This window comes from Ovis canadensis, chromosome 2 (assembly GCF_042477335.2).
Source record: "Ovis canadensis isolate MfBH-ARS-UI-01 breed Bighorn chromosome 2, ARS-UI_OviCan_v2, whole genome shotgun sequence".
NCBI lineage: Eukaryota > Metazoa > Chordata > Mammalia > Artiodactyla > Bovidae > Ovis > Ovis canadensis.
Genome location: NC_091246.1, coordinates 199,783,317 through 199,796,979, shown reverse-complemented (window position 1 = coordinate 199,796,979; position 13,663 = coordinate 199,783,317). Strand labels below are relative to the sequence as shown.

At 37.0% G+C, this 13,663-nt stretch overlaps 1 protein-coding gene across 1 annotated transcript in view; it reads left to right on the top strand.

The window, feature by feature from the left end:
- TMEFF2 (transmembrane protein with EGF like and two follistatin like domains 2) overlaps positions 1-13,663 on the top strand; it is a 284,384-nt gene that overhangs the window by 151,466 nt on the left and 119,255 nt on the right. Inside the window, exon 5 of the mRNA XM_069577898.1 lies at positions 5,998-6,094. Within this exon, the coding sequence (XP_069433999.1) occupies positions 5,998-6,094 (97 nt within the window). The remainder of the gene's footprint in view (positions 1-5,997; positions 6,095-13,663) is intronic.

The following is a 13,663-nucleotide window of genomic DNA, read 5'->3' as shown; positions in this document are numbered from 1 at the left end:
ACTGGAGTGGGTTGCCATGCCCTCCTCCAGTGTTTTATAGAATAAAGGGAAATAATTATTTTACTTTACAGCTCAAAAGGTTTAAAATACAGATGTATGGTTAAAATAATACTTTAGTATAAATGAATCTCATTCCTGCATAATCAGCAAAGGAGTGCAAATAAGCATCTGAATGCAGAGTTCCAAAGAATAGCAAGAAGAGATAAGAAAGCCTTCTTCAACCATCAATGCAAAGAAATAGAGGAAAACAACAGAATGAGAAAGACCAGAGATCTCTTCAAGAAAATTAGAGATATCAAGGGAATGTTTCATGCAAAGATGGGCTTGATAAAGGACAGAAATGATACGGACCTAACAGAAGCAGAAGATATTAAGAAGAGGTGGCAAGAATACACAGAAGAACTGTACAGAAAGGATCTTCACAACCCAGATAATCACGATGGTGTGATCACTCATCTAGAACCAGACATCTTGGAATGTGAAGTCAAGTGGGCCTTAGAAAGCATCACTATGAACAAAGCTAGTGGAGCTGATGGAATTCCAGTAGAGCTATTTCAAATCCTGAAAGATGATGTTGTCAAAGTGCTGCACTCAATATGCCAGCAAATTTGGAAAACTCATCAATGGCCACAGGACTGGAAAAGGTCAGTTTTCATTCCAATCCCAAAGAAAGGCAATGCCAAAGAATGCTCAAACTACTGCACAATTGCACTCATCTCACATGCTAGTAAAGTAGTCCTCAAAATTCTCCAAGCTAGGCTTCAGCAATATGTGAACCATGAACTCCCTGATGTTCAAGCTGGTTTTAGAAAAGGCAGAGGAACCAGAGATCAAATTGCCAACATCCACTGGATCATGGAAAAAGCAAGAGAGTTCCAGAAAAACATCTCTTTCTGCTTTATTGACCATGCCAAAGCTTTTGACTGTGTGGATCACAATAAACTGTGGAAAATTCTGAGAGAGATGGGAATACCAGACCACCTAACCTGCCTCTTGAGAAATCTGTATGCAGGTCAGGAAGCAACAGTTAGAACTGGACATGGAACAACAGACTGGTTCCAAATAGGAAAAGGAGTATGTCAAGGCTGTATATTGTCACCCTGCTTATTTAACTTATATGCAGAGTACATCATGAGAAACGCTGGACTGGAAGAAACACAAGCTGGAATCAAGATTGCCGGGAGAAATATCAGTAACCTCAGATATGCAGATGACACCACTCTTATGGCAGAAAGTGAAGAGGAACTAAAAAGCCTCTTGATGAAAGTGAAAGTGGAGAGTGGAAAAGTCGGCTTAAAGCTCAACATTCAGAAAATGAAGATCATGGCATCCGGGCCCATCACTTCATGGGAAATAGATGGAGAAACAGTGGAAATAGTGTCAGACTTTATTTTGGGGGGCTCCAAAATCACTGCAGATGGTGACTGCAGCCATGAAATTAAAAGACGCTTACTCTTTGGAAGAAAAGTTAGGACCAACCTAGATAGCATATTGAAAAGCAGAAATATTACTTTGCCGACTAAGGTCCATCTAGTCAAGGCTATGGTTTTTCCAGTAGTCATGTATGGATGTGAGAGTTGGACTTTGAAGAAGGCTGAGCGCCAAAGAATTGATGCTCTTGAGCTGTGGTGTTGGAGAAGACTCTTGAGAGTCCCTTGGACTGCAAGGAGATCCAACCAGTCCATTCTGAAGGAAATCAACCCTGGGATTTCTTTGGAAGAAATGATGCTAAAGCTGAAACTCCAGTACTTTGGCCACCTCATGCGAAGGTCTGACTCATTGGAAAAGACTTTGATGCTGGGAGGGATTGGGGACAGGAGAAGAAAGGGACGACCGAGGATGAGATGGCTGGATGGCATCACTAACTCGATGGACGTGAGTCTGAGTGAACTCCTGGAGTTGGTGATGGACAGGGAGGCCTGGCGTGCTGCAATTCATGGGGTCGCAAAGAATCGGACACGACTGAGCAACTGAACTGAACTGAACTGAAGCACCAATTCTTCTTGTTTTTTATACTTTGAAAAGAACAGGAAAAAGGAACAGTACAGTTCAACACATGAATTCCAAGGATCTAGCATGTGCTAATTCAATAGTTATCAAGCTTTTGTGACTGTGACCTTTAGAAAGAAACAAAATTTACGTTGCAGCTCTGGTTGGATATCATATGTATAACAAAAATAGTGTTATAAGGTAAATACTATACTTGCTAAATAAGATGCGGTCTGTGTTTTCTGTCCCAGTACCTTCTGCTTCATGTTTACAAAAATGTTTGCAAAAATGCTGATAGAGCCTCACTAACTGTATTTCCCTACCCACTAATACATTGTGAATTGTGGTTGGAAAAATACAGTGCTATCCTTGCTACTCAAAATGTGGTCTGTGGACCAGCAGCAGCAGTTTCTGGGAGCCTGTAAGAAATTTAGAACCTCAGGATACACCTCACATTTACTGAATCAGAATATTTATTTTAACAAAACTTCCAGGTGCTTCTTGTGCAATTTAAAGTGGCAGAAGTCCTGAGCCAGACATTCACTGCAAGAGGAGGATGCTTGAGACAGAGGAAGTCTTCTCAGTATTGTTTAGGCAGAGATACTTAGGAGCAAGTTGTTAAGTGTGTGTGTGTGTGTGTGTGTGTGTATTTCCAAGCCCCAGGCCTACAAATTCAGTACCTCTGAGGTTATCTCAAGGCATTTATCTAAAAAACAATATGTAAATTAACAAACCAAATCTACAGAGGTTCTGAGCCCAATCCTATTTAAGAATCATTGGTCTATAGTGTTAAATGAATGCTGGATGCTGATTTGTTTATTACAAAGGTACAAATCTGGGCTTCAGAAAGTATGGAAATATTTTACTTTATTTTTCATTGTGATTGCTTCACATTTTATTCCCAGAATATTTGTTGAGGGAGATTTTGCTACTGCTACTTCTGGGCTTCCTTCTCTGTGTGGGAGAATTTCCAAACATCTCAAGTCTACCAGTAACTGCCCTTTCATAGAAATGTAATGTGACTTCCAGTAGAAATATTATTATTAGTTCCGCTGAGTTAGCACGATTCATTGCCTGGATTACTTCCAGTAGATCCCTAACCAAGGATCCCTGCTGTGAAAGAAGATGGGGCTGCCCATAAGTGGCTATAACTGTTCATTAAGGACCTTCCCATTGTGTTAGTATGTTTCCTGACTGATAGGAAGTTTTAGTCTAGAAGCTGCTAATCTTGCTAACACTAAAAGGCTCTCTCCCATTAGCAGTTTCAGTGTTGCGTTAATAATAAGTAATAAAGAGATGGGCCTCAGCTGTTCAGGCTCCCCTGAGGTGAGGCCCCAGCTTCCTTCTTATCCCCATAGTCCACTCTAATGGTCTCGCCTCTATTAATGTAATAGAGTGGATAATAAGTGCTGTCTGTTTTAGCAGAGTCTAGAATTCCTCTTTCTTTCTGGGGAGGAACACCACTTTTTTTAGACTTCAATTTAAAAACTATACCATCAGTACTTTTGCAGTTGAAGTTGATCTGTTTAATTCATAACTTTTTTAATGTGCAGTGCAAATCAAGTACGGGGAAAAAAATGTTGCTTTGGAAAAAATAAATCTATCTTTCCTGGAAAAACTATAAAACACAACTCTCTAAATGATGGTTTTGTTTTGTTGTTGTTGTTGTTATTCTGGTAAATCAAATCACTTATTTGCTGAGCAGTAAATTGGAAAATAAGGAATAAAGAGCTTTGCTTTTGTAACTATCAATAACTCTCATGTTAATAGACAAAGAATAAATTATGAAAATATCATATTAAATAAGTAAAGTTGAATATGTTAGGTTCAGGGTGCACTTTAATAAATGATGTCTTTGTTAAAAATGTTACCTTACTAGGGTTCATAATGCTAGAAGCCAATGCCATACTTAATTATGTTCTTTTTCTATTGAAAATGCATAACCTTTTGCGAAAATACACTTTTTAAGGATCTCTGGATTTCAACATGTTTTTAAGTATATAATCTGTCCATGGAATAATATTATCTATGCAGTTGTTAGGTTGTTGCAGTTTTTTATCTATAAGTAAAGCTATTTTTGCTGTCAACTACATATTTTTTAATTCATGAATAGTAATCTTCATCTAAAAGTATTGCTCAGATTTTTTAAAATATAAATTTATTTATTTTAATTGGAGGTTAACTTCTTTGCAATATTGTATTGGTTTTGCCATACATCAACATGAATCCACCGCAGGTATACACGTGTTCCCCATCCTGAACCCTCCTCCCTCCTCCCTCCCCGTACCATCCCTCTGGTCGTCCCAGTGCACCAGCCCCAACCATCCAGTATCATGCATTGAACCTGGACTGGCGATTCGTTTCATATATGATATTATACATGTTTCAATGCCATTCTCCCAAATCATCCCACCCTCTCCCTCTCCCTCAGAGTCCAAAAGTCCGTTCTATACATCTGTGTCTCTTTTGCTGTCTCGCATACAGGGTTATTGTTACAGTCTTTCTAAATTCCATATATATGCATTAGTATACTGTATTGGTGTTTTTCTTTCTGACTTACTCCACTCTGTATAATAGGTTCCAGTTTCATCCACCTCATTAGAACTGATTCAAATGTATTCTTTTAATGGCTGAGTAATACTCCATTGTGTATATGTACCACTGCTTTCTTATCCATTCATCTGCTGATGGACATCTAGGTTGCTTCCATGTCCTGGCTATTATAAACAGTGCTGTGATGAACATTGGGGTACACGTGTCTCTTTCAATTCTGGTTTCCTCGGTGTGTATGCCCAACAGTGGGATTGCTGGGTCATAAGGCAGTTCTATTTGCAATTTTGTAAGGAATCTCCACACTGTTCTCCATAGTGGCTGTACTAGTTTGCATTCCCACCAACAGTGTAGGAGGGTTCCCTTTTCTCCACACCCTCTCCAGCATTTATTGCTTGTAGACTTTTGGATAGCAGCCATTCTGACTGGCGTGAAATGGTACCTCATTGTGGTTTTGATTTGCATTTCTCTGATGATGAGTGATGTTGAGCATCTTTTCATGTGTTTGTTAGCCATCTGTATGTCAGATTTTTATTTCTTGAACTCAAATACTAAATTTTTAAAATTGATTTACACTATTTTTCCCTAATTTTGAAAGCTTAATTTTATAATTAGATTGTATACAGCATATTTTTACACTTGTAATTTATGGTCTAAGCCAACATGAATAACTATCATCAGTGACAATTGTATATTTTTAAATAAAATATATGTTCATAGCCCTTATAGAAGAAATCACAATGATGGGCTCTGTGCAACATTTATGTAAGATTCAAGAAAGTAGTATAAAAAACAATTAAAATGTGTTTTCTAAAATTTATAATTAATATATTTTTCCTTATAAGTACTTTTTACATCTTGAGGGGGAGAAAAGACATATCTAAAAAGTCAAAGCTGCCCACCTTAATTTTTTAAGTTATATATTAAAGCCTTTAAATGAAAAAGTCTATAATTTAGGACTGAGAAAATTTTAAGTGTTTCTTATAGACACTAGATTTTTCCTCTAGGCCAGTAACAATTTTGTTGTCGTTCAGTCACTCAGTCATGTCCAACTCTTTGCGACCCCATGTACTACAGCACGCCAGGCTCCCCTGTCCTTCACCATCTCCTGGGGCTTACTCAAAAATCATGTCCATTGAGTTGGTGATACCATGCAATTTACATTATTTTTAATTAATTCTTTCATATGGTTTATTAACCAACCAATTTTGATAAATCCAGTAAACTCTATTGTTTATTTTTCTGGTAAAAAGAATTATTCACTACATTTCAGTAACTAGCATGTCATTGTTTTCTTCAAATTTGGGGAAGAAGAAAGTCAAATATGACAATCTTAATGGAGCTCCAATTGCAAAAATGTCTATTGGAAAAGTAGCAGCTTTCATATAAAATAGTCTTGGAGTTGATATTATGCACACTTATCTGAATTCTTTTTGTTCCCTTTTTTCTATCTTATAGTCCATGAAGGCTCAGGAGAAACCAGTCAAAAGGAGACATCCACCTGTGATATTTGCCAGTTTGGTGCAGAATGTGATGAAGATGCTGAGGATGTCTGGTAATGTGCTGTTTTTTTCTTTTAAACAAAATAATGGTAAATAATTTATTTTTACTGTATCATTTCCTAAAAGAAGACATTTTCAGCATTTTTTAAAATCCAGTTCTCAACTAGGAAAGATGAGGGCTACAATAACAGGAAGGAATTTCTGCAGCTGAACTAAGAGTTGGGTCAGCCAAACAGCTGTCTAGGGAATTACTTGATAAGATATAATAAGATATCACTGAGACTCCCAAATACTGTCAATGTTAAGAGATGGAGAGAAAAAGTGTATTTACCAAAACATCTCTCAAGAAGCATGGTCAATAAACAATGGATAATTGCTAATCTGCTCCAAGATGGTGGATCTGGGTAACCACAGAGGTTTTATTTAAAGGTATATATATGCACACCCATAGCTGAATTAGGGAGCTGTTAGGGCAAGGAATGGTTTCTGAGCCACCGTCTAGGATCAACTACTCCCTTCATTCAGGTGTTACTCAGCTTCTCCTTTAAAGATACACTCAACAGATTTTGAATATTCATTATTTTAAATAAGTCTGCCTTCTAGGGCATCCACTCTCATACTGGAGTAGGTTGTCATTTCCTTCTCCAGGGCCCACATGTATTGGCCCTACCTAGATCTCATACCCACAGTGAACAACCCAAAGGTTTTTGTGTGGCATAATAGTAGAAAGGGGCAATCTTTCTTTCTCTCTATCTCTCTCTCTTAATATACAACTTTTATACACATATCTTTCAGGAAAGCAAACAGGAGCCCTTTCATTTTTGTGTTTGTTTGCCTAGAGCAGTTAACAATCATTTTGATCAAAGTAGGTAAGGGAGTAAATCTTAAATGTTCTCACCGCACATAGAAAATAACTGGTAATTATGTGAGGTGATGGAAGTGTTAGCTAACACTATGGTGGTGATCACATTGCAATATACACATTGTACACCTTAACATTTACAATGTTATATACCAATTATACTTCAGTAAAGTTGGGGGGGGGAAGCACAATCATTTTGATCAAACATTTTGTGGGTGGAGGGAATTTAGCTAAGAAACAGGAAAAGTTAAGGCAAGACAATTTTGACAAAAATGAAACAGTCTATACCTGAAACAATTTAGAGTATTTTTAATGTAGATTAAACTGAGGATTCCAACTAAGCAAACTGAGATTCTTAAGGTGAATTAACAAAGAACTTACAAGTAGGCACTGCTATTACCCAGCCAGGTGAAACAGTCACCCATTAATATAAGCTGGCATCAGTAGGATTTCCATGCCTGTCAGACATTAGCCAGTGGTCAGCTAGGAGCCAAGTCAGGGAGTCTATACACTAGTTTGACCATCCTGAGGTAAACAAACATATGTGTTCTTAAGAATCTCCTGGATATCTTAATGACTGATGAATTTTTGGTTCCAAAACCTGGCTGATCATCAGGATTACTTAGGGAATTTTTGGAACACATCTTTAGTTCCATGTCAAAATTAATGAATCAGAATTTCAGAGAAGTGGGACTTAAATCTTTACTTATTAAAACTCCCCAGATGGTTGTATAAATATTGCTCTAAGATAAATGACCGACTCAGAGAATTATTCTCCTTCTACATGCTTTGAGTCAGACAGGACTGAGTGACTGAACTGAACTGACTGAAATAATTAAAAGCTCTGTGCAGTTTTAGTCATTATATATCAGGACACGTTGATAGGAAATGTATCTTTAAAATATCTTAGTTTTTTTTGTTTGTTTGTTTGTTTTTACTTTACAATACTGTATTGGTTTTGTCATACATTGACGTGAATCCACCACAAATAAATATCTTAGTTTTTAATGTTTGTTGAAGACTACATCTATAGTTTAACTTTATTTTTAATGCTATTAAATATCTTACTATCAGCGATTTTACTTTTAACAAATTCACATGGATCTCAAATTTTTTCTTAAGAATTTCCCATTCCCCATTCTTGTCTAATGATCATTCACTTTACAACTGCAAAGATCTAAGAAATGGTATGATAATAGCAGATTAAAATGACTGATATTTACTATGGGCTTGACCTATATGTATGCATTCTTTTTTTTCTCAGTTATGTAATAATCCTAGGAGTAGATTCTATTATGATCACTTTACAAAGAGGAAATTGAGTTTTAAAGTGTTTAAGTGGCAGGTCAAGATAAAGATATGAGGTGAAAGTAACTCGAGGATGTTAGTATAACAATTCAACCAGAGATGCAATTAAAATATTTCTCCCCTGTCATGTCTGGAATAATGTGGTGGACAGATTGCAGGCAGCTTAGATCCAATGACTCAAGACCTCCAGGGTTAGAGCTGGGGACAAGAGAGAAGCCTGCAGCAGGCAGTGGGAAAATGTCCAGGCAAGCAGTGTCACTCTGGTGTTCTAGCAAAAGCTCAGATCTGTGGTATGTGGGTAGACAGAACAAGGAGATTAGAGCAAGTTAAGTGGCATCAGAAAGATTCAACAGCCATGGCTGCTAGAATTAGGAAAAGAAATTCAGTTACAAAGGGAACAGGAAGAAGGGCAAAGCAGAACCTCAATCATCAAGGAATTGGAAAATGAACCAAGGACAGATACTGGATACCCACCTACTGGAACTAGTGTACAGAGCCAAGTCTTGGCTACAAAGGGCTGGGACAAGCCCTTGGATCTCAGAAATAAGTTACAGGGTCAGAATGAAGCCAGCAGCAAGGCTGCTGGTGGATGAATCAGTTAGCTTTTGGCTAGGACATCTTGTACACCCCCAGCCTAGAGACAAGATTAGTTCCAAAATGCAGAATAAAGCTGAACCTCCAGATGGGGCTAAGTGGCCATAGCTGTGAAGATTAGAGGGATGCAGGGGGCAGGGAGCCAAGAAGATCATTATATTTCCCCGGCAAGAATGAAAAGTTGTTCGCATTTAATAAAATGTACTAAAAATGTCCAATGTAAGCAAGAACGAATGGTGCTGAAATGAGAAGCGTATTGATTTTCATTTACATAAATACCTTTGTATGTTAACATATTGTATTTAGTTATGGCCATGAAGGGCAGATTGGAAACAGCTGAAGGACACAAGAAGAAAGTAATAAATGAAATTAAATAGGCATGGAATGCAAGAGGCTATAAAGTAAGATAGGAGGCAATAGGGGAGTGATCTGACTCAGTACTAGTCAACTGGATCAGGGGAGCTTGATGTGCTATTGATTTTGGATGAAACCACGGTCAAGTCCTCTCACAAACATAAAACACTGCGTATGCTGTGTGGAAACAAAGACTACCAGTCAGTGTTTAGCTTTGTTTTTTCCTTTGACATTAACTAAACTATAGTTTTATGCATAAAGTTTCCTCAATTCTACATTACAAAATAATAACAAGATGTGAATAAATACTACTGAGAAATAATATTATTGTAATCACAATACTGAAACAAATGTGAAATATTCCTGATTTTTCTTTAACCCTAGATTAAGAGATTAATATTTGCATTTTACTACAAGGCCTAAATCTGACTATTCAATGATGTTCAGATATTTTCTAGATGAAGGTAAACCTTTGTTAGAATTAAAAAGCCAGTGTGCAATCAGCTGATCTTGTTTTCATAGTTAGATGAGTTTTTGAGTTAAGAAGCAAGTTACATTGGACATGCGGAAGAAAATTTTAAAAAATAAATGGGGGAAGGGTAAGGAGAGTAGAGGAATAGGAGAAAAAATAACAAAGAATGACATTGATAAACCATGATACTAATAATATAACATGTAAATGCCTTTATTTTGGAAAAAAACAGATGATTTATAAACTTATACAACCTCTCCCTTATGTTCTATGGTGTCCTTTCAAGGTTTTCCTCTTGTTTTCTTTTTCTTATGGAAAACATCAAGGCTGTAGAAAATGGTCAGATTTTCTCAACAGAAAGAAAGAACATTGCTACAGAAGATTCTTCAGTTATAGATATTTACCTATATATAAGAAACAGTTATGCTTTCAAAAGAGTGTTAAAAGTCCACATGGTAAGTGATCCACACCACAGATATATCTACTCTCACACTGAGGCATCCCTTTACTTAGAATAGACTTCAAAAATAATGGAACACCTGTGCAAAGCGATGTGCATGCCTATTTATGGGGAAAGGGTTAAGAGGCAAAGAAAAGAAGGGCTTAGAAGACTGTTTCTCTTTATATATAGGCTGAAAAAGAGTCAAAAATAATACATTTATACATCAAAGAGACTCTCAAATACATTCTGCCAAGTATAATTTATAAAAAAAAGAAGGGCTTCTAAGTCAGACATAATAAAATTGACTCATTGTAAAGCAATAAAGCCCCATCTGATAGCACTGGGAATACTGACTTACGATTTCAACAAATATTTCTGATACTTGCTTGGTTTTAGAAATAGTTTTATATCCCCTTAATTATCTCACCTGATAAATTATTTCAGTAAGTCCAAAGTAGGTCAGCAGCAACTCTGCACTGGAAAGTAGTCCTAAGAAGTAATTAGCCTAGAACTTTCTGTTGGTCCTGTCAGTCAGAAGTAGTTCAGAGCCCTGGGGTTGATTCCTGATTTAATATAAGAAAAAAGCAAGTTGATAGCTGGGTCTGATCATAGGAATGGCTGAGTATGAAATTGGCTGCATGCCTAACATTTCCAAGTTATTAGACTAGATCAAGGAAGAGAGCACAGGTGTAAGAACACATGGAGCTGGGTGACAAATGGCATAAAGTGGCAACCTAAATTATTATGTATATTTGCTTCATACACGTGCTTTATGGCTTCTGTGCCAGTCTTTACATTGCTCTTGTATTATTCTCAACACACAGCCCCCATTAGCAAGATCATATTGGCTTAAATGCTATTAATTCCTCAGTAGTCATTCATTTTGTCTTTGAAAGCATTAATGACGTTTTTCAGATTTTGTGCCTCAAATCCTTGTGTTTAACTGTAATGGTAAGAAAGGAGAAAAGCAAAGTCATTTAGTAAAAAAGAGTTCAGAAGAGAAAATGAATGAGCATCTATTTTTTTCCTTTATTTCATTGCTGTTCTGTGACTGAAAACAGGGTGTAGGATTTGGCATCCCTTTTGTGAGCCTCTCCCACAAAGACAGTTTAGTTTGAAGTCTTTAACATCTTGCTCCTTTGATCTAAGAAGGCTCCTTGTCACTAGGAAGACTGTGTGTCACTGGCATCATTCCCACCTTTAATGCATTTTGGACTGTGGAGAATCATGAATATTTGAAGTGGGGCAGTGGCCGAGAATGCTCCTTGGCACTAGATTTCACCATACATATAAGTGAATTAGGAATTAGATCCTGCTGACTTCAGTGCATTTGGGTTATGAGTTTAATAGGGAAAATTAGGACACCTCTAAGTCTTACGATTTTGAAATAATTTCTTCTTAAAACTGCTACTGGTCGACAATTGAAAAAAAGATTGTGTTGCAATTGGAAAGTTTCCATATATTTTCTACCAACTGAAAGGATCAGTTGGGATTGTATGTGGGATATCTAAAGAAGAAGATGCTGATTAGTCACAAAATTTTAGTGAACCATGAGTTTATTCAGTCTTCCCCCCAGGGTGTTTTCTTTCTATTGATTCCTTTTGCTCTCTTGCCTTAGAACTGTAAATGTGGTTACCATAATTAGGACTGACTTCTAACGTGAGTTTACTCATGGAGAGAATAAAACACACACACACACACACACACACACAAATAGAAAATCATTCTAGTCCAGAAAATCCAAAGTTTTAGTTGGATTTAAGGCTTTATGAGAAAACCTTCTTAATTCTAAGTCACCTGTGGTTAGTATGTTGCCTCCCTCAAATTGCCTCTTCTCTGCCATGAAGACAAGGTTGTCAGCTCTGAAAAGTGCTATTGTGTCATCTGTTTGTATAGATGGGTGGGGTCTGAAGAGGAGACATCTCTCATTCAACACTTCGTTTCTCCCAGAAAGTTTTTCAGAGAGAGGGGGAAATATATAGCTCCTGATTTAGGGAAACACACCCTTTTCCTCTTCCATAATTTCAAGAAAAATATGCTGATGTTTGCATTTTTAGCAAATCTATGTCCTAATATAAAAGAGTTTAATTGTGTTATTTCCTTCTTGTATTTATCTGCCTATCTTAAACAAGAAAAAATAATTTGTACTTTTTTTAAATTTCACACAACTTAAAAAATACCATAATAAATAGGACTAGTATTTGTAACAGTCTGTGCAACAGTCTGTGCCTACAAACACCATGTCTATGACTCACACATCCCTCAGCCAACAGAAGGAAAGAACATGAAGTTGCTCAGTTGTGTCCAACTTTTTGCAACCCCATTGACTGTAGCCATCCATTAGATTTTCCAGGCAAGAATACTGGAGTGGGTTGTCATTTCCTTCTCCAGGGGATTTCCCCAACTCAGGGATTGAACCCAGGCCTCCCACATTGCAGGTAGACTCTTTACCATCTGAGCCACCAGGTAAATAGTCAGGTCTACCAACTGAAGCTGAACACTTTAAGTGTTACTTAGCAAGATGAATAAATAACGATGCCACTTCAAATGCACAACAGATCGTTCCAAAAAAAAGACAAACCAAAAAATGTACAACTAACCTACCTCCAAATTTGAGTTGGGCTTTGCAAAAAGTGAGACTTTTAAAATAAAATTGAAATTTGAAAATAAATCATGGTCTTTAAAATAAAGACATACCTCAGGTCTTCCACGTACTGGGTTGCTTAAAAAGGAATTGGATTTTCACATAAGTTCTGAAGAGTCTTTTGAATTTTTCTCAGTAATGATGCTTCAACTGTGCTATTTATCATGCAATGATTAGTGAAACTTAATTAGGACATGATAGGTACAGATATGGATCTGGCATAGAGTACCAAGATATACAGGAAGAAAGTACTGGAAACTTTAATATGTTTCATATGTTTTCATAATTTTTATTTAGTTCAGACAGTAGAAATCAGGTTACTTCCATTTTATATAAAAATAATGAAATACTACATGAAGGCAAATAAAGGAAACAAAACTTCTAAGGCTAAATTGTATTTCTACCACTAAATTAACTCTTTTCATTACTGGTTTCCCTTTTACCTGCTTGGGTAAACTGTACTCTGCTAACGGGTCACGCCTGCCTTATTTCTAGTGCTCACTCACCAAACTCCCATACATAAATTTTTCTTGAGTTTTCTCACTCAGTTTCTAGTATATTCCAACTCAGAGAGTCCTGTGCCTTAAATCAGGGAATACAAGCCCATGCTCCAACATCACAACATAACATCCCAGTCTCAAAGATATATATATATATATAAAAAAAAAAGAATCTCATTCTAGTCATCAAAAGATGGCAGGATTTTCAAAAGCATGTGTTTCCTGTGTGGCAAGTACCTTGGTAATATTTACATTCATGGAGCCATTTAATACTCCTTCTAACCTTATAAAGGGTTTCCCAGGTGGTGCTAAAGAATTCGCTTAGCAGTGCAGGAGATGCCGAGACCAGGGTTCAATCCCTGGGTCAGGAAGATCCTCTGGAGGAGGGCATGGCAATCCACTCCAGTATTCTTGCCTGGAGAATCCCATGGACAGAGAAGCTTGGA